Source organism: Haemaphysalis longicornis, unplaced genomic scaffold (assembly GCF_048455015.1).
Source record: "Haemaphysalis longicornis isolate Haplotype H1 unplaced genomic scaffold, Haemaphysalis longicornis Haplotype H1 scaffold_2, whole genome shotgun sequence".
Taxonomy (NCBI): domain Eukaryota; kingdom Metazoa; phylum Arthropoda; class Arachnida; order Ixodida; family Ixodidae; genus Haemaphysalis; species Haemaphysalis longicornis.
Window position 1 is genome coordinate 240350006 of NW_027526295.1, and position 25251 is coordinate 240375256.

A 25251-nucleotide genomic window follows, 5' to 3' on the forward strand; every position below is an offset into this window, starting at 1 on the left:
CGCCTGTAGTAGAATGCCTCATTAACGTAAAAAACTGGAATATAGCAGGTGCATCATTGAAGTGCAAAACACATTGGCCGGAAGGGAGGAATAATTTGATTACAATGATGTGCTATGCACAGTAATTCTGACTGCCATGTCCTCTCACATTCCGGTACCGATTTTCTTCACTGAGCATCAACAACACCTGGTATACTGCCTACTTTTAGCCCTGTGTACAATTTTCTACAAGTGTATGGGTGTGTGCAATGTGTTTAGAAGCAGAACCTTTATTATAATAGGAAAAAACAGTGCAAAAAGAACTGATGTAGGAACTTTCACGAAACCAGAAATTTGTCATTCGTGTAACGATAGGTATCCCAAAGCTCTTAGTGCTACATAAAATGAAAAGGCATGGAAAACACTAAAAAGTACATGTTAATTGTGCTTCTTGCCTGGTGTCGCTGGAAGCATTGACGACAACACCCGGACAACGCATCTTGAGCGTCGTTCCCCGGTACACAGACGCAGCTCCTTCAGCTGTCAAAGACACCTGTGCCCAGAGAATTCACACGCATTCACAGTTGCAGCATTCAAGCAGAGAGATGTTGAGGTTGAAACTTAAAACTGGGTCATGCAGACAAAACACAAGTTTGTTTCATTTGAAAGATTGCCTCCTTAGAATCATACTGACCCCCGTTTTTAACGTAAACTTCGCTCAAATAAGCCATGTAACTAGGAAAAAAAGGAGTGGCCATGAGACCCACTACCTCATTTCTCGCCGCGAAAGCTATGATGTCATACACACCAGCTTTGCGATTGGCTGAGGCTGGCAAAAGCAAACGCAAATTAGGCAGAGCTTATAAGCTTGCCGAACAAGGTATTTGCGTTGAAATTTAGGACACATTCTTTTTATAGCAGTAAGAGTGGTGGGGTAAAACAATGAAAAACGGAAATACACGTAAACATAGAAGTACCGATGCACACTGCTGTTGGTATGGGCACAATATGCTTGTTTTAGCTGCACAGCACCCTGCCAATTTGGAGTTGTGTTACACAACACTGGCCGATTGGCGTAAGCGATGTTGTCTTACGTGACGATATTTGTCGAGCATATTCCATGTTTCACGAAACGATTACTTTCTACCCTAACAAAAAAGGTCAGGTGCAAATACAATCAAAAACAAAGAAACGGCGGACAACGGTCGACAGCTGAGTATGGTAGCGCAATCTGGGAGGAATGATGGTAAGGCTACAGAGCCTAATACGCACTGGAAGTTCGTTTGAATACCCGCCCTTGTCAGACGTCCCAAAAGCATACGATTTGGTGGGAGAATAAAACTTTTAACCCAAATTGATTGATTTCACAGTGAATACGGCATCGTTGGCTGCCGGACGAGCGCTGGGGGCACTATAAAACACGAAATCTTTCGAATAAAACGAACTTGTATTTTGTCTGCATGGCCCCTTGAGCACTATGAAAACAAAATTTCATGTGTCATTAGAGATGCAAAACTTTTGTTGGACTGATACTAGCGTAAAAAAGAAATATACTATTAAACCCAATGAATAGTGTGGGGGATCAAAATTTTCTTAGTAAGATCGGAAACTGAATTGGCTGAACAAGAAAGTAGTCTGTACATGCACTAGATCCATCTGATAATGGTACGAGTGCATGATAGGAACAAATGATAAGAGAGCAAACGATAAGCTGGGCACTATAAAACACGAAATCTTTCGAATAAAACGAACTTGTATTTTGTCTGCATGGCCCCTTGAGCACTATGAAAACAAAATTTCATGTGTCATTAGAGATGCAAAACTTTTGTTGGACTGATACTAGCATAAAAAAGAAATATACTATTAAACCCAATGAATAGTGTGGGGGATCAAAATTTTCTTAGTAATAAGATCGGAAACTGAATTGGCTGAACAAGAAAGTAGTCTGTACATGCACTAGATCCATCTGATAATGGTACGAGTGCATGATAGGAACAAATGATAAGAGAGCAAACGATAAGCACAAATGATAATCAAATTAACAAATTATTCCTTCCTGCTTTATCTCTTACAGGCAAGGTATATCACAACTGTGGCCATATACAGACATATATTGCCAGAGAGGAACCATACCTAGAGTATATAAGTGGCTAGGTGGGATGATCTAATTGCTGTTGAATACTAAAATAACAAAGTGAGAAAGTTAACCTATATAATTTTAAGAGAGCTATATGGCTGAGCACATTCCACTCCACAGATTTAACTGCCAAATGACACTTTGAAAGATGTTTTCACCAAAGAAAAAGAGATATTGAAACTTTCAAGCTTAGTGCTTCCAGACGTTAAAGTGACGTAATAATAAAATACTGAAGACATAGTTAGGAGCGGGTTATATGTTCACACTATGTTCACACTCAAATGACACAATGAAATGGCACTAGAGGCTCCACTAAAATCTCACAGACAAGCTCTTTGGCAGTGACTGTGGTCATTAACCCCCACATGTAGAAACAAGTGGCTGTGACGCCACAGGCCTTGGTGAGATAGTGACTGGTGTATCGCCACTATCTCATTCGTTCCCTTTGTTATCCAGATTCAGTATTTGAGTGTTTTGAAATTTTTACTAAAAACTGGCATCACTGGAATTGGGACAAGGCAGACTTTTGAAAGAATCAAACTTGTTTCTTCTGCTTAATTTGCCATATGCATCCATCCATAAAAAATGCCTGAAAAGGAGGGCAGAAAAAAAAAATAAAATTATGGTCTGCGAAGTCACCTTGCGTTCAGGTCCTCCCTGGACGGAACCTTTGAGACCCCGACAAGGTTTGGAGTTGCAGGGCTTGACGGCACGGGGCTTGCGGCGTGAGGCACACTTGGAAGGTGGCAACTCGGCCACGCTGCCATATGCCAGTTCCCTCTGGCAGCGTATCTTGCGCGTCTTCACGCCACCATCACAGCTCTTCGAGCACTGCCAGTAGAGCACAGGTGGGGGAACCCAAAACAACGGGAAGCCTGTGGTGATTGCATCCATGCCATTTTATGTCGAGTGACATTCCAAACTACCAGGCGGCAACTTTTAATCGATGCGTGTTTCTAGGGGTAGGTAGTTGGCTGCTCAATATGTGCATTAGCCTTAATTCTAAGCATGTTTGTTGCGAATAAGAAGTGAATGTTAGAATTGCAGTGAATTTTTTACAGATGCCATTATAAAAACCAGAATTTACGATTCTTTCAATGTGCTTCAGCAACTTGCAAACGTGCGCATGCAAAATTAACCCAAAATCTAAATCCTTTCTAAACACTTTTCTCTAACAAAACAAATGCAGGAGTCAATATAAAAAAGTAGATTTCGTGCTAGGCCATAGTTGATGGTTTCGAGGTAACGACATTTGACTTGAGGGTTTAGAGGTACACTTTAATAATTTACCCTTCATCAGAGATATGGCCAGAATATACTCTGGAGCTGAATTTCAAAGCTTTCCCAAAAACAGCACCTCAGTTCCCAGCAATGAGCAAGATAAGGGGATGTAAATGCTATGGAACAAGCTGCAGAGACCCTAAACCAAAAACAGTGTTAACATTGCGTTTGTGTATCACACCCGGAGTGTATAATGAAATGTAGAGGGCAATACGGTCAATCAATTGCACGTTCCAGCCCTTTCCCTTCCGATGCACCTCTATAAGCCATGCGGGGTGCTGTGCACATACCTTGGTCCACTTGTCGGGTTTCCAGCGCGCCACGCAGTCGACCAGGTTGCACATTCGCCTCTCCTGGGGTCTGGGCTGGGGACAGTGGCTGTCGGGGACGACGAGTGTGTTTCCCACGCCCCTGGTCACCTCGTGCACGCACTGCACGCTGCGCCACTGTGAACCGCCGCCACAGGGCTTCGTGCACGCCGTGAAGTCGGACGCATTCCACCTGCATGGAATGTGTCCATTGCACCTTTTGCAGATGGACTCGAGACTCTTCCGATACAGCCACCAGCTGCAGAGATTGAATTGTTGAGCTGACGTACATATAAGCTCTGCGTGTCTCAGGATCACATGTTGGAGACCAAATTTGTATGCAGGCATCAGGTTTGTGTAAAAAAACGCCAATTTGTAGGTGAGTCTGTGCCAAGACCCTACTAGCAATATCCAATCACACATAAGTTGTTTCATACGTGCCGACTCTCTTGAATTGTCCGGGAGACTCCCAAATTTCAACCACATCTCCTGATTATACGAATGCTATCTCGCATCTTCCGAAAAGTGTTTGCCACAGAAAAGACGTTATTTTTTTTAATCACGCCCATACTTTACAGTCTTCCCTGCTGCAACATTTGCGGTGCTGTGGAAGAACACTCACCATCATACTTCTAGTTCCTCGTAACCATACCATAGAGTATCGCTAAGTATATTTTACGCACTATAGTAACGCGTGCACAGTGCGTCTGAGCGCTGCCGTAATGTTGTTTATAGATTACAAAGGCTGGCCCCAAAATGTGCTCACTGCCGTACCGAAAGAAGGCTCGGAAAAGGTATAACAACGTTTGCGTCTGCCTGTCTCATGATGCAAGAACAAGGCAGCTCAAAATGAACACCCTTAACTCTTTCTGATGCCAGTATCCAGCCTCCGTAATTTCTAAAATGTAAACTAAAAGATAAACACCCACCAACCCCCCCTTCCTCCCGCCCGCTATGGTCTCCCAAATTTTTATGTTGCTAAGTTGGCAGGTCTGGTTGTTTCCATAATCATATGAAAGCTCTATTACACTGATTTTGAAATTGTATTCAGAATAAAGCTTTAATATTCATCACTATAGAAACAAAATATGTGCTGGGATACGTCTGGGCAAGTACGTTGTGCTGGGAAAGTTTGCGGGCTTTCCGATTCAATAAGAAGCCGCATGGGTACCTCGGTGGGCAAGGCTTATTGTTGCAGGTCTCAGTGACGGTCACCGGCTTCTCCTTGATGTCGCACATGATGTAACTCACTGGCGAGTTATCGGCATTTCGAACACACTCCACCAAGGACTCGCGGATACCTGGGACACCAAAAAACAGAGAATGGGAAATGATGCAATTGCCTGGTGATTGTATTTCAATCAAAGTGGGCACAGAAAATCTAGCCCAAGTAAAATGCATGAGCTATTCCAGCCATAGATGTCGATAATATAGCAGTGAAGACAAAGTTGCTAACCAAGGGCTTCGCCTTGCGAACACAGGCCCACGTTTTAAGTGAACGAACTACCTTGGAAATCCATTTTAAAGGCCTCCAGGGTAAACCTATGTGGGTTGGCATATTCCAAGAAAGACAGTGACATTTGGGCACAAAAAGAAATATTGCAGAAACTCCCAAGCGGGACTTCAACACGGTAAAACGCACGAAAGAATGGGGACACGTAAAAGAACACTTAGACAGGACAGGTGGTAGGGTGTGTGACAGGATGGGCATTGTTAAATTGATGACCATACCCCAAGCCCTTTTAAAGTTAACTTCACAAGTACATGCATTGCTGGGAAGGCCTTCTTCGGGGGTGATATCAAATTAGAAATGCCCTAATGCACTGTATATGTACATGTATAGGAAAAGTGCATGCACGCACATACAAAAAACGAACGGGCTATATAAAAAAATGGGCCCATTGTTTTCTTAAACCAATACTTCAGTGATGGTTCCACGGTTTATTCCCTCTTTCTTTTATCACATGTACTTAAAAACAAATTCCCAATGTGGGACTCAGTTCCACACACTAAAGATGAGGTTCCTTGATGGCTAGTTGTGATAAGATTAAAGCTACGGGAGTGGAAATCAAAACCATTTCATGTTAAAAGGGTAAAGTGATTTGGGATACAGCTACCATGTGATAGCCCCTTGCGAAGACTATGTATGCGTACTTCCATGTTTAAGCCCCTTCAATGCATTTAAAATATCCGATAAGGGCTGAAATGGAATAGAAGCTATGCGAGTCGTTTCGGATATATCATTGATGGGAAGAACTGTGAAAGCTGTTGTGCACGCTTGTTTCACCATAGCAAGTACAGATACAATCTCACCTCCTAGACAGGAGGCTGAGCACGGTGTGTAGCCTGCTGAACGCCATGAATAAGGCACGGCCTGCTTTCCTCCGAACGGCACATCTCCATCCCCGGTGTCAGCGTCACCTTCCTCGTCGATGTCTTCTTCCGACTCCCCACGGTTCTGGTCCAGGGCACAGGGCCGCAGCGTGCAACGCTGCATCTCGGCTGGACGAATGCCTGCACCCATGCATGCCCGTTCTGTCATGTAGTACACTTCCTGAAGATGACATTGACGTTCTCTACTTCCTTCAGTATCGTCATAATTTTTCTCACTACAAATGTCTTAATTAGTCCCAAATCAAAAATATAATTTTTTTCTGCTTCCAAAACATGCTTGACAAAATTTCAGACAGCGTGATCATGCTGACCAAGATCACAAAGAGCAGAATGTGCTGATCAGTGTTGACTAATCAATGACCATATCTTAGTTGCTTTTAGTACATTTACCATGCTGCATTTCAATAAATTTTCAAGCCTTTCATTTCAAGCAACATTGATAAAATAAAACAAGTTTGGTTATGATGGCAGCAACAAAAAGGCACCGCACATGGACGTCAGCCTCAGTGTTCCTCCAAGGTCAAAAGCAAGCACCCAGGTCTGCATGTAGGTGCTTGATATTAATAATTAAAAGGACGACGAGAATTAAAGCAAAGTCTCTCGGCGATAAGAGGAAGAAGTTGCTGAAGTACCGGTGGGCAGACATTTTGTACTGCTTTGAACAATACGCTTATCACAGCAGCCACATGTCTTCTTAGCAGACTCCAGATATAGCGAATGCAAATTCGGTTAAAAGCCTCACGAAGTGTACACTGGCGCATTCTTAACCTGCCATGTGTGGCTCTGCCTAAACTTGCCCCGCTTCTCTCTCTACAATAGCTAATACACAACCCAAAATCACACCTTTCTGAATGCTGGTAATGTACTGCAGATCCCCGTGGTCACTCACAGCTGGTCTTTTCTCCAAGCAATAAGCCAAGGCTTACCCGCACACTCCTTGTCTGGTATCCTTGCCATCGTTCGGGAGAACTCAAGGAAGATCTTGCACTGTACGGGTCGCTTCTGGACACCGTCACCACATGTGACACTGCAGGATCCCCAGTCCCCAACGATGAAGCTGCACCGTGAGAAAGGGAACAAAATGCCTTGTAGGATTGTGCGAGTCTCTGAAACCTTTGGGTATTGAAGTGAATAATTAGATACTCGACTCAAGTGCAAGTACCTGAAAATTTCTTATCATTCTGAATTATTTTAACGTTCAAAAATAAAAGTAGTTGCATACTCTATCACCCTCCGTACGCCAGCTAGACGACATCTTTTCTCTAAAGGAGGGGCAGAAGAACCACCAGCGTGCACACACTGTGGTGGATATCCCAATCAGCAACATGTCCTATGGGAATGTCCTTACAATACTCCAAAAATTCCTGACTTGTGCCCACCGACGCAGCTGCCATATCCAATTGACCCAACCTGGCTGACTCTCGCCTCCACTTTTGAGGAACAGCTAGCTCTAGTGCAGTACATTAAAAACGCTCTAGAGCTGAGTTCAGTATTCACTGAAGATAACCTGTAGTTGGGTTATCCGAACTGCCTTTGGTTCTAAATAATCTCTCTCTCTCTCTCTCTCTCTCTCTCTGTGTCTGTCTGTCTGTCTGTCTGTCTGTCTGTCTGTCTGTCTGTCTGTCTGTCTCCGTAAAATCTTGTTTTAGTGGACTACAAGCACTGGCTATTATTCTCTATATTAACCAAGAGAAACGGTCCACTGAAATTAAGTGCGAAAGTAATTCTCAACAATGAATTGGGCCCAAATACATTGCACTTCGAGCACTTAGGCAGCTCCAGAAATGAGCAGTCTTCGCTTGGCAGTGGCGACAGGCTTCCCTGCAATGCGTCTGTGCTGAAGGTGGTGTCAGTATTTACTGAATTTTCGTGCGTATAACCCTCCCCTGCATATAGTACGCACCAGCACTTTTATGAACGCCCACCGGAAAAGAAAAAAAAATCCTCGCGTATTGCCCGGGCATCTGATACAGGAAAGGCTGTGAAGGACTCTGCTACTGCTCAAGCAACACATCACAGATTATTTAGACAGAAAAAGCATATGTTTAGCAAGTGGAATACACTGACTGCAAGGCGAAAGCCACAATTCACTCATTGTCACTGCTCTCGCTAGAGCTATCACATGACCGCAGTCCTCACTGTTGTACCCAAGGTCATCTTCGGCATCAATCGCTGCTATGGACGGCTTACTGCGTACGAGCTTCACGGCACAAAGCGCATTGCCGTGAAGCTGCACTAAAGAAAAAACCCCGCGTATTACCCGCACCCCTACATTACCACTGAAATTTTCGCATTTCTGGTGCGGGTTATAGGCGCGGAAATACGGTATGCTGCGTTTCTCGCAGCTGGAGGGCCGGTTTTATCTCATTTTGGGTCTTCGATTGGTTCTGTCTCTTGGTTGTGGAATAGAAGCATGCATTGATAATGTGGTTGCACACAAGCGCACCCGGCCAACATTTTGCAGATAAGAACACCCAAGTGCTGTTTCATGCTGTTTCAAAAAAACCTAGATGTGAGAAAAAGGGGGAATGCAATGTGAACAATGTATTTCATAGTTTATTGTATCTAAAATTAGGATATTTGATGGGGTCTGAAGCTCTGCCAATTAATACGTGCACGCTTTCCCTAAGGCACACACCTTGGCTCCGGCGACTGGTGCTGAGGCTTAGAGTACATGTTGTTGAATGGGTCAAAACTTTGAGGGGGTGCATCCTCCTGGGACCCAAACTCTTTACCTGTGAAGAAAAGCAAAAAGAGTGATCTGTTATTAAGACAACGCTATTTATTATGTTCAAAAATTAAATGAAAAAAGCTTCTGCAGGACTTCTGCATAATGTCATATTCACGACAAAATTTTCCTTTGTCGTGAGCAGGATTCAACCACAGTTCTGTATATGCATAATCTTATCAGGTAAAAAAAGTTACATCTTTTATTTTTCCTATATTTGCTAAGTGCTTCATTAATAAGCATAAGAAGACTAAATAATAGAAAGGTAATCTTAATTTCTTCAGTTCTTTTTTCTCAGTGTGTACTCCAAGCATCTACAGAACACAAGCATCATCGCTGTTATTCAGGAGGGGAGTCAAGTTGTTTCCCAACTCTCCATTCAAGCTGGGCATCTAAATGGGCTGTATAAGCAGAAACAATGGTACGTTAAAAGTACAGTCCCTAAAAAACAACTGGCAATGGATGGAGTGGATTAATTGGCTAGTGACACACTAAAGTTCGCCACTGTGCGTGTGACATCGCGTCGTTATTTAAAAAGGTGAAGGGGTGCGGCGTCGCCCCTGTAGAAACAACGAGGGGCTGGTGCTCACCCTTGAAGAAGCAGGGGTTCCCCGAGGAGCACTGCTGCTTGGACCGCGGCCGCCGCTTGGGGTCGCACAGGTGGCTCTTGCGGCCACGAACGTCACGGCACTCCACCGCCCGTGTCTGCGTGCCCACGCCACACGTGGCCGAGCACTGCGCAGGCACATGGGCAGCCCAACGGTTGACTGGCCTCTCTCATTTAGTGTGACTGCAGCACCCACACACGACTAATACATGGGTGTCTGTGTACTGCGGGCTCTCCTGTGCTACTTAGGAAGCAGTACAAGTCACAGTCCTCATAACAAGCAATTCCTGATATTTGGAATGCTGCTTCTACCTCCTTTCCTCCCTTTCTTCTCCCAAGATCACAGCTGTCATGCTCTATCAAAATACAAAGAATGTGAACTTTTGCCTGGGAATGCAAAAAGCAATGACACCCTCCATCCCCAAAAGTGTGCTTCATAGCCCATGCGACCTTGAAGTCTCGAAATGCCATAAATCGGGCTGCCATAATCAGGGCGCCCGCAATTCGGGCTTCACTACTACACAAAAGTGCATTGCTAGAAAGACAACTTTTCCGGGGGCATTATGAGGAGTCCGATATCATGAACACCTCAGCGGCTTTAATTCATGGTATCTTTGTACGCGGGGATATTCGGGCACGTGAAGCACTGCAGACACAGGAGGCAGGTTTCCTCGGTGAGTCCACAATGAAATGCTTAAGCATTTAAAATGTGGGACAGCTTACAATTACATTCATACGCCACTACCTAGACCGGCTGTCCGGGCAGTTGCATGGCACAACGTGTTCCCAATAAGTGCGGGGAGGAAGGACAGCTGCAGAGCGCCCACCTGTGACCACTGGCCCTCGGTCCAGCGCGAGCAGGGGTGCGCATTGCACGGCCTGGCAGAGGGCGGCCTCTGCCCGGGGCAGAAGTGGTCCGCCACGGCCACCGCAGCGGCAACCGTCGCAGAGGGTCTCACGCACGACACGTTGCGCAGCTGCCGACCGCCGCCACACGACACGCTGCACTCGCCCCACTCACTCAGCTCCCACCTAGAGGGAGTCAACGGGAAAGAAGGCACAATGGAACGGCAGCAGACTTGGTTTGTTGGGGTATTGTTACAAAGCCGGTCGTGGTTAGACCATCCTCTACGGCAACTCAATGGGTACCGCACGTTCCCACAGTTACCTGAGTTTAAGTGCGCTTGCAATAAATGATGCCAAGCACTCATGTCGTGCGCTGCTCACTCTTGTTTATAAGCACAATGATTTTGCATTATGAAGATGGCAGTCATAAATGAATGAAATATGTGAAAAGCTCCTATGACTTGCTGTAGTACAGAGGGCAAATTTTGTACATTCAATTGATGCTATCTGTACACGTGAATTTAGCATACGCCGACAGTTAAGAAGCGAAATTAGAGGGAGAGAGAGAGAGAGAGAGAGAGAGAGAGAGAGAGAGAGAGAGAGAGAGAGAGAGAGAGAGAGAGAGAGAGAGAGAGAGAGAGAGAGAGAGAGAGAGAGAGAGAGAAGGAGGAAGGGGGCGAGAGATAGTAATTTTAGTGAATAAAAAAAGCACAGAGATGTCGGCCTGACCATATAGGCTCTGGCCTGCTACACACTCGTGGACGTAACTTGGAAACCACGCTCTAAAATGTTATGGATTAATGCTAGGTAATGGGCCAATGGCCAAAAAATCTCAAGCCGACGGTATCTTCAAGAAAAGTACAAAAAAGGCATTTCTTCCTGTTTCTCTTGCAATGAGTTCTAACTTCCCATTACCGCCGATAATGGTTGCACAAAGTACCGGAGTCGGGTAAATCGGCTTAAAAGAAATGGCCCGTTGGAATACCAGAAAGGATAGAAAGTCAACCGGCTTCAGGTAGCACGACTTGAGTTGTCCAGAACAGGAGGCCCGTGAAGGCAGCTGATGTCACATACCCTGGTGGGCAGGGATTGCTACTGCAGGTGCGAACCCTGGAGTCGGGCCGGGAGTCTACGTCGCACAGCCGGTCATCCACCTCCGCACCCGTGTCAGATGACGTGCACACCGGGTGGCTCTCCTGAGTGCCTGTGCAATGAAAACACGTGGGCTGGTGAAGGGGAACATGGTGCTGCACACTCAACAAGCACTGTTTGACAAAATAGACAGCCTTCGGGTGTTTTTTTTATGAGTAGGAAAATAATTAAGGCGTACACGAGGGTTAAACAAGGTGGCTTATTAGCTCGCGATGTTGCAACGGCCGTACTGGCTGAATTATTTAAATGCCTCGCAGGTTTAGTTCACGAATTAGAGCCTTTTTACAAGACTGAATGCGTAGTCACCATCTGATGTGCTTGCACCATGCTGAAGCTTCACTTCCAGATAAAATGTGTAGGGTGAATATTCGGGATCGGAACTCGCAGTGAACATAATTCTGCAGAAGAGCTATGATTACTCAAACAAATTTTACACCCCCCATGGCTACCATCAATCGCCAAACAAACTTTAATGAAGTCATACATTAGCTGAAGTGAAAAATTGACACGTCCTTTACTTTTCCTCTTGTTCTAGTCAGGACTACACCAGCATCACTGATTTCCCAGGTCAAGTTGCCAGTTTTGGCTAATGCGTGCATCCTACTGACAGACGCTAATGGTAGTCACAGGCAAGAACAGAAGGACCTAATGCTTAATGAGTGCATACATACTGCCACAAGAAATGGCGCCAAGGAGTTTGTTTCCTTACCTAACCAAATATATGATGTGTTTGAGAACCCTTCATCGTGTCACGCCGAGCATCAGTAGACATGCAGTCAGCCCAACCAAAAAACATGGTAATTAGGTTTGAAAGATGATTAATTTGCTTAGGAGATTGAATATGGCATCTAGACCTTGTGACCTGTGTGCTGCAGCATGAAACTGAACGAACGGGTGACTCTGAAACAACAGATTTACGTGTTTTTCCTAGTGCACTCCTATTAACGAAGGTATGGGTGTTGTTCGAATAGTTGGCGCCACCAACAGGTAAATTAATAACACGAACATGCTAGCGCAGTGCGCTATACAGTCAAACCCAGTTATAGCGAACTGCAATATGCGCCATGATTAGTTCGATATATCCAATAGTTTGAAATAGCCGAACCCACATATAACAAGTTTTTTGTTACTAGTTCGCAGTACGCGGAACCCCCTCACCCCCACCCCCTGTTCTCCTGCCATCCCCGCATGCAGAAACGAACACAATAAGGTATGTCATTACCATACGCAAAACTATCTATTTATTGCAAGCAATAAAGCTACTTTCTGCTGTAACTACCTATTTTCCCAAAAAGCGGTTATTCTTGTTTTCACTTTCACTTTGGCGGCGCCAACTAGCACAGAATTCTCTAAATGAGAGATCATTTGCATCAGTTGCAGTCCGTGTCCTTCAATATCGAAGCAATATTAGTGGAACACATTCACTGCCGAAAGTGCTTCATTAAGCATCGGATGGCTTTCACTCGCGATATCCTCCACCTCTTCGGTGCCTCCAGCAGCGCCAGCAGCCATCACATCGCTGACGGTGTTGGCATCCGAGGGTCTCACAGTGAAGGCAACATCGTCGTCGACACTGAGGCAATCTTCCAAGGGCACTCCTGTCAGCACAACATCGGAAACGTTGGCAAGCTCTTTTCACAGTTCATCGATGCTTCCCTCTTGGTCTGGACTCGCTGACTGGGAGGGCTTAATCGTGAGTCAGGCGCGTCGGAAACAGTTACGGAAAGTGCCGGGAGTCACATCGCTCCATGGGAGGCTCAACATCTCCATAGCAGCCCATCAACATCTCAATCGCCGCTCTGAGACCATGCATTTTGGCGGCAATTCTAGGCGCGCCGAGTTCGATATATCAGATGTGAACTTCCTTATAAGGAATATGTTTCGCGTGTATTTTCGTAACTGATCTTTCTTTGTTCTATATATAGCATAATTCACTCTATCCGGGTTCGTTATAATCGGGTTTGACTGTGTGTGTGGACGTATACCTATGTCCCGACATTAAAGGACTCTTCAGCACTTGCAATAAGCACTTTCCCTCTTTCGCGCCTGGAAGCGCCGCCAGCACGGAGCGGCACTGTGTGATTTGCTCATTGCACCAGATCCATCCACCTTCTGTTTCTGCTTTGATTTCGTGGCGATTTTTGCAAAGTGGCCACTGAATGCGTTTATTGCTGCAACTCAAAGGAAGCCGACCAATAGCCGCTGCATTGCGCTAATGACGTCATTCGACCACTCGAAGAACGCCAAGACAGGGAAAGCAAAAAAATGGCTGCGGCTCAGCTCTGCTAACCTTGGATATGCAAAGCAAAAGCTTGGCTTAGTCTGGTTGAGTCTTGGTTTCGCTTGGTTAACCTCTGATTTAGCTGTATTGCTGACCACGCCTGAAAGCTGTTCGGTTCCGTGCAACGCTCACAGAAGGAGGCCGGGCGAACGCGGCGTTCATTCATGGCGAACGCACCGTTCCTCTTCGCGGGGCGCGAGACGAGTCACGTTGCCCGAGACGACCCTGCGCGCATGCATGGGAGGCTGCGAGGGTGGTTGGCTGCCTCTTTCGAAGCGGCGGTGGCGACCGCTGTCGGCGCCCGCAGGCGCCAACAGCGGGCCTGGCGAATCACGCGATGCTCTTAGAGGGGTGCGTCGCCGGGGGTACGCTCCGGCCAAAAGGTCATTTGCGCATTCTCCACGAAATCGCTGGACGAAAGCTTTGCTTTAAAAATCCTTTAAGCAAGTTTCAAGTTATCTGATGGGCATAAAAAAGGAATTGTTGGATAAGGTAGTTTGTGACCCCCTATTGTAAGTACTGGATGTGTTTGTTGAGTACGTTCTGAAAGCGTTTAAGGTTTCGAAAAAAAGTTGAAAGGCGTGTTGCAGGGTCTCTTTAAAGGGCTGGATAGAGAGAGAGGGAGTCTGGGAGACGCGCTTACCCCCTCCGCAGGTGGCCGAGCACGGGGAGAAGGGGGCCTCTGCCCAGGCGAAGATGGGCGCCCTGCAGGCGGTGCCGTTGCCGCCACAGATGCCGCACTCGTCCACCTCGGCCAGCGAGCCCAGCTCCAGGTCACAGCCCACGGGCTTCCGCAAGGACACAAGAGCACGCGCGCACACGGCTGTACATGCACGGCTCAGCACTGCCAATTAGCGAAACATTCATCCCTGTCGGACGGTCGGGCACAGGTCGTAGGAGCGTAAAGAGTGATTTCTCTTGGGGTAGTTGGGTAGTATTTATTTTAAATCTTGCTTCCCATCTTCAAACAAGGTACAAATCAGCAGCATGATAGCTTGATTACAGCTGCGTACATATAAATAAGTCATCAGAAGCGCAAACTAATAACAATGTCTTGAACACGGTGCCATTTGTAGCTGGTATGTTACTTTAGAGAGAAATATCATCGGCTTACTTACCCCCTAACAAGCTGGTCCCCCGTTTTTTGTATGTACAACTCCAATTTTTCAATGCACATCCTTTATCGGAGTTGCCTGGGTTTCAAGGTATGCAACCTACTGAGTTCAGGTATTTTTTTGCTTGCATGAAGTCAATGCGTCCTTGACCTCCCAATCATACAACCGCTGACCATACGTATTATTCTGGACACCTGCTGTAATAAAAAAACTGCCATGAACCCTAATCCCTATATCCGAAATACTTAAAGAGAAGCTCACCTATATAGTCTACACTGGAGGTCAACATGGGACCTATAGGTGTCCCGATCAATGAAGGAGACGAAGCATTACACTTTTACAGTGTTGAAACAACATCTGGGCCACAGATTAATTTATAAAACTTTGATTTTTTTGTATTGCACCTAATTAAGTCACTGTAAGGGTATTTCCGCTTTTTTATCTTTGTCGTTAAAGCGGCTCGCGCGGCTAGAAAGAGCAACCATGATCTCGTGCGCAACATGGCTCGTGGCACGGGGACTGATATTCCGACTACTTTCTACTCTTTGTTCAATGCCAGTTGCAGCAAAAGAAGCCGATTACAATCAAACTATTGACAACGATAAAATCCCTTCCGCCTTGCCTGTACACGTGTCAATACTTTGCGTCACAACCAACAATTGCCTTACTAAGATAAAAATTTCAACTGTCTGCACACACATAAGCGCTGGCATCCGATGTTTTCTTCAGTATCAGTCGCCTGAACAGCTGGAACCAGCTTTGGTTTTCCGGGGCGAAAGCAAGCTTGGGTAAAGAATGGAGTTGGGTGCGAGTAAGTGACGCTTACGAGGCACTTCCCCTGGACGCACATGTCCAGTGCGCCTTCGCGGCAGCGCGTGCCGTCCTGTGCCCTGGGCGCCAGCTTGGCCATGAACTTGAACTGGCGCGCCTGGCACGTCAGGCTGCACGGGTCGCTGGGGTCCTGCACGGGCGTCCACTCGTACAGGCGACCTCGGTACGGCACCCGGTCGAAGGCCGCGCACTGCGCCGCCCGGAAGTCCACAGGCTCCGGACAGGCCTGCATGCGCCGACATCATGACTCCCACAGATAAGGCTCCAATTGATAGTGGCAGAGTGCGGCGGCTGTTACGAGAGTTATTTTGTGCAAAGTAAGGAAAGCAGAAACCAATGTTCGGTTATCTTTCGGTTTGTACACGCTTTCGTTCTCTTTTTTCTTACTTTTTGTAGGTGGAGGCGGGGTTTTGCGCGAAGGAACTGGGCTATGTAGCGCGCCGTACCGGAAGGCTACGGAATAATTTAGAACAGCTGGGAACCCTTAACATGCTTAAAACTCGAGGCACCGGAGTTTTCGTCCCTAAAGAATCACCAGGCACTGCCGCACTAATTCTTAAACGTTTGCGGTGAATTCCAATCTGCAATGGCGCCCCTAATGACTTCTCGTTGTTTGACAAACAGAAATATGGCCTACACAGCTGCCTCCCAACGTTGACGATATCCCTAGAAGGCGCATGCTGTTTGTAAGGCCGCACTGTCTCTGCGGTTCAGTGTGCATTCCCACACGGTCTCCGTTGTTTCAAGCTCAGCCCCGCGATATTCACAAGTCAATTCTAGGTATCGCCTTTTCGCGTCAGGTGACGCGGGGTCCCTGGAGAAGCATCCAGCACTCGTATCCGTCGGGGTACGGTATAGATGCCGATGTCTTCCTTCGCACTCGTGCTACTCTGATTGCGGCAAAAACACGCAGTTCATTTCGTTCCCCTAACGATTGCTTTCTCACAATAACAGGGTTAATGTGGAGGGGCACCCTTTACAGGCAAACTCGCCCTACAGGTTGTTTAGGTCGCGAAATCCTGAAGATCGGGAGACCTACCTCAATGAGATTAGACTGAAGGCTCTTCCCCATTGCTTTCAGTTTGTTCCCTATTTCTCGGCAAATGATATCACCGTAAACACAAAATTAAGGAAAGCTTCTGTTATATCGGTCTTGAATAGTTTGCTATATTGCTTGTGTGCCTTGCATTTGATGGCCATAGTGATGGTTGCAGCAACTGATGGCCGCCCCAGCCACTAGCAGAAAGTGAGCAATCGACCTTTCAGTGTCTGTCTTCTCCAAGTAGCCCTCTCATCATGCCGTTTTTTATGCACACAAGCTTCTATTCTCACTCGGGCGAGTGAGTGCCACATTGTTTTGTTAGTTCAAATACACCAGTAGTGCCATAAGGCCTTTCAAAACAGCCGGAATTTAGGGGAATGCAAATGACAAGGACAGGCATACTCCAGTCTGCAAATCATGTAGAGGAACTTGAGGCAGTGAGTCTTGAGCAGTGGGTGTTGGGCACGGTATGCGACAAATTCTGGCTTTTGCTCATTTATTCTAATACATGTGCAACAACTGACTCCTCGACATGTCGTGGGGCGGATTAGCAGGGAAAGACAGCCGGTATGGCTTATTTGTTTTTCAGGTCATCCATATGATATTTTTAAAGCAAAGCTTTGCTACGTTTGTCCAGCGGCTTCACCGCGGATGCGGAAATTCACCTTTTGACGCCAGACACACCCCCTGCGGCACACCCCTCGAAGCGCATCGCGTCATTCGCCGGGCCTGCTTTCGGCGCTGCGCACAAGGCCCCGTTTTCAGTCGTTCTGCTCAACTGATCAGCTCAGCGGCGCGCGGTCGCGGGCGCTCAGCTGATCGGCAGCCGTCCAACCCCGCCGTCACCCAGGCATGCGCCGCTGGGTCACCTCGGACTACGTGACTCAACTTGCGCCCGGCGAAGAGGAACACCGCGTTCGCCGCGAATGAAAGCGAGGCGGGCCTCCTCCTGTGAGCGTTGCATGGGACCGAACGGCGTCGATCCGTGGTCGGCAACACAGCTACATCCAAGGTTAGCCAAGCGAAACCAAGACTCCAACAGACTAAGCCAAGCTTTTTCTTTGCATATCCCAGTTTAGCTGAGCTAAACCGCAGCATTTTTAAACACGAAAGTGTTTTATTCCCGGATACAAGAAGATTTAGCTGACGTTATAATCGTCACGGAAGTGACGCCAGTACACGAAGCAAACGGCCTGTAAAGGGTGAACTTCTTCACACAGGGTCTTCATGCGGGGAAACAACCCTTAGTATAAAGAGTGCATTATACTTCGGGTTGTTCATTTTCTGGTTTTATATCTTAAAACGAAAGTGTCTTCTGCCGCGATACCCCAAGATTTCACTGACGTCATATCCGTCACGGAAATGACGCCAGTGCATTTTTGCCGAAGCGACCGGGCAGCAGGACGTCGCTCTCCAAGTAAACCCACAAGACAGCCGCCTTCCCGCAAATCATGCTCAGCTGCAGGTTTCGCTGCACATTTCACTTTCGCGTTTTACTGATTTCTATGAATCAACCACACTTTTTTTGTTTTTGTGATTGCTATATCTACTTGGGCATATTTTTCGGGCGCCTGCAGCGTTCGTAGGACCAGTCTTTGGCAGTTTCTGACACTAAGTAAAGTTAGCGCAACATACATCCTTACTGCTGTGCGGAGCAAATGAGACGAGAAAATGGATGTTCTCAAGCGTTTCTTGAGTTAATAAAAAAGGCTGCGTGCACTGCGCAATACACTGCTGGCTGTTTTAACGATTTAAACGGTTTATGGAGAGCGAAAGCACAAGAGGTCCCCACTTTGCTTGTCGGTTCAATACACGCAAAGTGCTGCAGGTAAGCTTTCTCATACGCAAAAGTTTGTTTACATAGGCTACCCGTTCTTTTGTCTAAGGTTCTGTTTTTGTGTGTGTGTTTAGGAAGGGGAGAGGCGTGCCTACGGCCGTTATTTAGCCAAAAGACAATGACTCTTGTGCCTTTTATCAAATTAACCCTGTCATAGGTACTGAAAAACAGCACGCATTACTTGTATTAAGATGTATACCTTATGTCGGTGCGCAGTCGCCAAGGAAGTCTTGTTCGCATGCAAACGTTCGGAAGATCTAGAATTAGGATTTCGGAAATAAAGAAGAAAAAAATCGGACAGGGAAAAAAAGGCGCGTTCGGTTGCTAACCATGTTCTCTGCTCCTACATGTTTCGCGCGCAGTGTCGCGGTCAAATGGCGGTCTTCTTTTTCGCAACTTGGTCGCGTTACCGCCTGGCTGTCAATTAAGCGTTGCGCGCTGGCACTTCCGACGTGGCCAGTGATCCGATTAGCGGTGAAGGAAACCTGTGCACGCACTGATACCGCAAAGCGTTGTAGAAGACGACGATACAGAGACGTCGTAGTGTTTCTCCGAATGTGAACGTGGCATGTACCTGTTTATGCACTCCTTTGTTAATAGTGACAGCGAGATTTTGCTTATGTATGCGCGTGCACGTAAACTTGAACGTACGCTTACACGTACGCGTACGTGTGTGTGCATATATATGTGCGCGTAAGTTAAGTTGTTTGGCTGATGGGTGAAGCCCTGTTTAGCTTTGAACTTAGTGGGCACCGACACCACCTGAGAGTTCATTTTGTCGAGTGAGTCATCATCATCATCGTCTTCATCATCATCAGCAGCAGCAGTCTGTCTACGCCCACTGCAGAGCAAAGCCTTCTCCCATAGATCTCCAATTATCCCGGTCCTGTGCTAACTGCGACGAATTCATCCCCGCAAACTTCTTGATCTCATCAGTCCACCTAACTTTCTGCCGCCCCCTGCCACGCTTGCCTTCTCTAGAGATCTACTCTGTTACCCTTAATGACCAATGGTTACCTTGCCTTCGCATTACATGCCCTGCCCATGCCCATTTCTTATTCTTAATTTCTACTAATATATCCTTAACACGCGTTTGTTCCGTGATCTACTCTACAATGTTCTTGCCCCTCAACGTTACACCTATCATCTTCCGTTTTATTGCTCGCTGAGTGGTCCTCAATTTACGTTGAACACTTTTAGTGAGCCTCCAGGTTTATGACCCGTAGGAAAGTACCATAAGATGCAGCTGTTATACACTTTCCTCTCCAGCTACAATGGTAGGCTGCGATTAATTACCTGAGAGTATCTGCCGGATGTTCCACCCAATTCTTATCCTTCTCATTATCTCTGCCTCATGGAAGACAGAGATAAACTTAGTGTTATTCACAGAAGAGGTATTCAGGATATTGGATTGGAGCAGGTGGGCGTAAGGATTAACGGAAAATACCTCAGCAGCCTCAGATATGCTGGTGACGTTGCCCTGCTAAGTAACTCAGGGGACTGATTGTAAAGCATGATTAGCGCCCTGGACCAGCAGAGTAGAATCATGTGTCTGTAAATGAACATGCAGAAAACTAAAGTAATGCTCACTAGCCCCGGGAGTGGACAGTGGTTTTGAAGATAGGTCGTGAGGCAGTGGAAGTGGTAAGCGAATATATCTACTTAGGCCCAGAAGGGACCCCGGATCCCAACCATGAGGCAGAGTGAGTGAGTGAGTGAGTGAGTGAGTGAGTGAGTGAGTGAGTGAGTGAGTGAGTGAGGTGAGTGAGTGAGTGAGTGAGTGAGTGAGTGAGTGAGTGAGTGAGTGAGTGAGTGAGTGAGTGAGTGAGTGAGTGAGTGAGTGAGTGAGTGAGTGAGTGAGTGAGTGAGTGAGTGAGTGAGTGAGTGAGTGAGTGAGTGAGTGAGTGAGTGAGTGAGTGAGTGAGTGAGTGAGTGAGTGAGTGAGTGAGTGAGTGAGTGAGTGAGTGCAAAATGAACATTTGTCTGCTGAGAACTGACCCGTTCATTCGCGCAGGCGCGAGTTTGGTGGATGTACACTCCCATCTGTGGCCTCTCCTTGATGTTTCGTAGAGAGGCCCAGTATAAGTACCCGGTTTTTGGCCCCGGTGTCTTGAGACCGGGTTCCAGGAAGTGCGCGGGTCCGGATGTCCGGCTATCACGGAAGCAGTGCGGGAGCTGGAGGGGTGCAAAAGAACGAGGGCAGCTGATCCTCGCCTCCAACCAATCGTATCCCTGGCATATCTTCCTCTTTATCACAAGTCTTCACGTATACTGCCTTATAGAGAATTACGGCTTTTTTCTCGTTACGTATGCCTTGTAACGTATTACTTTGTCCTTTCGAGCTGCCAGCTTCCAAAGCCTGGTTATGCCGGCGTCTGGATCATGACTGAACACTGTCGTTTTAAAAGCTATGGCACAGCCTTGCGTGACCCTCTTTGTTCTCTACGCAATCCCGGACCTCGCTTCAGGCAGTGCGGCGAAAGGAACACGCCATTTTCGACTTAAGGCCTGCTGACGTGTCGGCGCTTTAAGTGTGTCCGCGTGATTTCGGTGAGCTGGCGTGTTCCTACGCTGCCCCCACGCGCTGAAGTCTTACTTTCGGCTCACCGAAAACGTAACGACGGGACCTCTATGAACGAATAAAACTCGGATTCAATGCGACCTCGCAGCCTCAACTTTTAGCTCAAGTCTAAGCAGCATCGATTGTTTTCGCACATCAGAGTATTGTGACTGAACGATCCAGCGAGTCTGCATGGTGGCAACTGCGTGATGTACAGTTCAACGGTCCACTGAATGAGTGAGTGGAATGCTCTATTGCGAAACAAGAAAACAAAGACTGGGATTCGCGAGTGGTTTTGCAACCAAGAGGGAAAAAAATAGGTTGGTGAACTTATGACTGATGGCGTGAAGGGTGAGGTGTGCACCGAAGAGGATCACACTAGTTAATGAATCAGCAACAAATCAATCGGTCGGTCGGTCGGTCGGTCGGTTGAGTGAGTGAGTGAGTGAGTGAGTGAGTGAGTGAGTGAGTGAGTGAGTGAGTGAGTGAGTGAGTGAGTGAGTGAGTGAGTGAGTGAGTGAGTGAGTGAGTGAGTGAGTGAGTGAGTGAGTGAGCAGCGATAAAACTGTCTTTGATTCCACTGTCATACGAATCAGTAAAACACTAAAGGGAACTGTGCAGCAAAATCTGCAGCTGAGAATGATTTGCGGGTCGGAGGCTGTCTTGTGGGTGTGCTTGGCGAGCGACGTCCTGCAGGCGGGTCCCTTCGGAAAAGGTGTACTGGCGTCATTTCCGTGACGGATATGACGTCAGTGAAATCTTGGGGTATCGCGGCATAAAGCACTTTTGTGTTAAAATATAAAACGTGAAAACGGACAAACCCTAGTATAACGTACTCTGGTATTAAAGGTTGCTTCCCCGCAAGAAAACTTCCTGTGCAGAGGTGCACCCTTTACAGGATGGCAAGTTGGGCGAGTTGGTGTTGATTCATCTTGAAAATTGCTGCGGAAAGACGTTGACTAAGAAGAGAAATACTCAGGAAGCGCGTCGTCCTGTGTATTTCTCTTCTTAGTCAACTTATTTCCGCGCCAATTTTCAAGAACACCCTTTACAGGCCGCTTGCTTCGTTGAACTGGCGTCACTTCCGTGACGAATATGGCGTCAGCGAAATCTTCGTGTATCCGGGAATAAAACACTTTCGTGTTAAAATACATAAAGCATGAATGCCTACGACAGGCATTTATTTTGGGGGTCAAAGTCGTTAAATAAAGTTTTGCAGCTGGTGAAGTTTTTGTGAAGGGCTCACCACCGTGCACGAATTAGACATTCTGAAGAAAAAACTCGCCACATGCACCAGCACGAGTTATTCCTTGTCGCATCGTTTTAAAATCCTTGTTTTCCAGCTCAAGCCAATACAAACTGAAACATTCTATAACTCAATTAACAAGGGGAACTAACATTACCCATATTTTTTTCGTTCACTTATTCGCCTGCTCAATGGATACTGTTTTAAAATGCAAAAATAATGTTTTGCAGGGATACTAAACGCAAGGGGATAGGTTGTCGTTGACTACAAATGGTATTGAACAACAGCCGTACACAGCATAAAATTAATCATACGAACGGGCAAGAAGCACTAAAAAATGGACGCACCTGCATGTTGCAAATGCGCGTCCTGGTGGCGTCTCCCACGCACCCCATCTTGGCCATGCAGCGCCGAGAGCGGGTGCTCACTCCTCCGTCGCATGTCCGCGAGCAGGGACTCCAGGCGCCCCAGGGACCCCAGCCGTCCGAGTCCTGCATGCCGAGACGCACGTTAAGTAAGCTCTCTGTGGGGATCACACGTGTGGTCATAGCAAACCAACTTTCTACTGGTTCACCAATATAGCTTGCAGCTGTGGATATGCAAGCCAGGCTCCGGCACCCACCGCGGTGGCTCAGTGGCTTAGGTGTTGCGCTACTGAGCCCGAGGTCTGGGTTCGAGTTCCATATATACACAGCGACAGTTTTAAACACGATAGTCTTTCTTTGACTCTATCTGTATGTATGCCTGTCTGTCTGTCTGTCCCTCGACTGAGCCACCCGGACAAGAATTCTTGAACGAGACGTTTATATAGGCAAAACTTTTCCAAAACACTAAATTTGGAAACACACTTCGTAATTGTCAAGACTGTTGAACAAAAGAAAAAAATTCGGTATATTTAAGGCAGGACGCCAATACGTAAGTGGTATTTGCAGAGTTATTTTAATAAGAAATTCATGGTTGCTCGATTTTTTTTGATAGCATCTAAAACAATACGCGTTGCAAACAATGTTTTGCCCTAAAATACAAAAACTGTGGTTGATTCCTCTGCCATAGAAATCAGTAAAACACGAAAGTGCAGCAAAATCTGCAGCTGAGCATGATTTGTGGGTCGGCGGCTGTCTTGTGGGTGTGCTTGGCGAGCGGCGTCTTGCTGGCGGGTCGATTCGGCAAAGGTGTACTGGCGTCATTTCCGCGACGGATATGACGTCAGGGAAGTCTTGGGGTATCGCGACATAAAAGATTTTCGTGTTAAAATATAAAACCCGAAAATGAGCAACCCTGAGTAATACGCACTCTTTAGTACTAAAAGTTGCTCACTAAATAAACTCACTACTGGCGGCTGAGGTAAATTTATGTGAGGGAAACACGGGAACAGCTCAAAAAACATGCCAATAGAATTCCACTCCCGACAATCCACGCCGCATCAACAGTCACAAAGAAAATCGATGCCAGACACCTGGCCTCGAAAAGCAACAGGTGCTCTGCGCGGGCGTCCGCAGTGTTGATTCGCCATTCGCGTTGACCCGAATTATGGTGCTCGAAGAGCGATCCATCATCGAAGCCTCATTTGAGGCGCTCATTTGCACTCGATCGATACGGGGAGCGCGTGCACGCACGCGCAATCCGCGCCGGTGGCTGTTATTCCCGAGGGGAAAGGAACAGAAGAGCTACCGTTGCGTTTATGATCAAGGATGAGACGATAGTCGACCACTTGCGGGTCCCTCCCAAGCGTTTCACAACAGCGAGCCTTGCCGGCAATCAAAATACACACCCTAGAGAAGCAGCGTGCACGGAGCGGTACTATACTCGGTTACAACTCAAGAACGGCACCACCTCATGTAGTGTATCACTCCGCCAAAGCGCCGGACCCGTGACGTCAGTGCGCGCGCGTTTTCAAAGGGGTTTGCTATGAATGCGTGATATTGTCTGCCTGGTCTCACGCAGTTTGTTTGTCGCCACTGAAGTCATTTATAAGCATACTAAGCCCAAAAAATCACGGGAACGGCTCACGCCATGTTCAAAATATTCCCAGTAACGCCCTACTTGCGCCGCGCGGAGAAACATCCGGCTACGGTGATAAGGCGCAGCGGCAACTTCCGGTGCCGTTCTTAAGTTGTCACCGAGTATAGGCTTGAGAGGCTAAATGCTGTGGTACAATGAGGCGAACGGTAAGACATGGGTGGTATTACAACTTGTGGGCCGCTGGATTCCGTTTTCGCATGGGCTAAGTGCAGGCGAGGTGCTGTTCACGCTTCGCAAAAAATTTAAAAAAAAAAGCTCTACGGAGTAAACAATTTGACGCCGATCGGCAGACTGCAGTGCCGAGAACCCGAATATACACTCTTCACAAAAAGGCCAGTAAAAAGGTAGTAACGGGGGGTATTTACTAACTCCTTACAAACTTTACTACCCCCAGAACGGTACGTAGGTCCTTCCACTAAGTATGGAACCTAAATGTTATCGATACTTCTCTTGTTTCGTTACGTTATCGTTACGTTAATTGTTTGATACCAACATTCACTGATAGCAACAAACTTCTATGAATTATTGAACATAATTACTACAGCACTTTTCCCGCTCCAAATTACGATTAAAAACTTCTTGCAAATCCGCATCTGTACGCTGACATTAAAATGCATATTTCTAAAATTATCGCTAAAATATTTTATATTTGCGACAAGCCCATCGACTCTATCAGAGTACTTTGCGATGCTGGCTATAAAAGCAAGAAAAGCAGATGTATTTCTAAGGTAACTATGTTATACTCGCTGTCCTCGTACATCCCGTTGGTTTTCATGCTCAATTTATTTGTAGTCTAAGTGTGATATGTCGTGCTGCGCGCTCAGCCGTTCCGCATTGTCACGGGGTAGTGGATACTGTGACAAGTAGCTGGTTAGTGTTCTATTT

At 46.8% G+C, this 25251-nt stretch overlaps 1 protein-coding gene across 1 annotated transcript in view; it reads right to left on the reverse strand.

Annotated features, from left to right (window-relative positions):
- The window catches only part of LOC144170251 (protein madd-4-like), a 262649-nt gene that overhangs the window by 21457 nt on the left and 215941 nt on the right, over positions 1–25251 (reverse strand). Inside the window, exons 3-15 of the mRNA XM_077699922.1 lie at positions 22692–22835; positions 15655–15885; positions 14357–14501; positions 11355–11484; positions 10262–10466; positions 9418–9562; positions 8738–8834; positions 7026–7156; positions 6019–6219; positions 4877–5006; positions 3688–3898; positions 2756–2947; positions 435–532 (exon numbers count right to left, since the gene is read on the reverse strand). Coding sequence (XP_077556048.1) covers positions 435–532; positions 2756–2947; positions 3688–3898; positions 4877–5006; positions 6019–6219; positions 7026–7156; positions 8738–8834; positions 9418–9562; positions 10262–10466; positions 11355–11484; positions 14357–14501; positions 15655–15885; positions 22692–22835 — 2060 coding nt within the window. The remainder of the gene's footprint in view (positions 1–434; positions 533–2755; positions 2948–3687; positions 3899–4876; positions 5007–6018; positions 6220–7025; positions 7157–8737; positions 8835–9417; positions 9563–10261; positions 10467–11354; positions 11485–14356; positions 14502–15654; positions 15886–22691; positions 22836–25251) is intronic.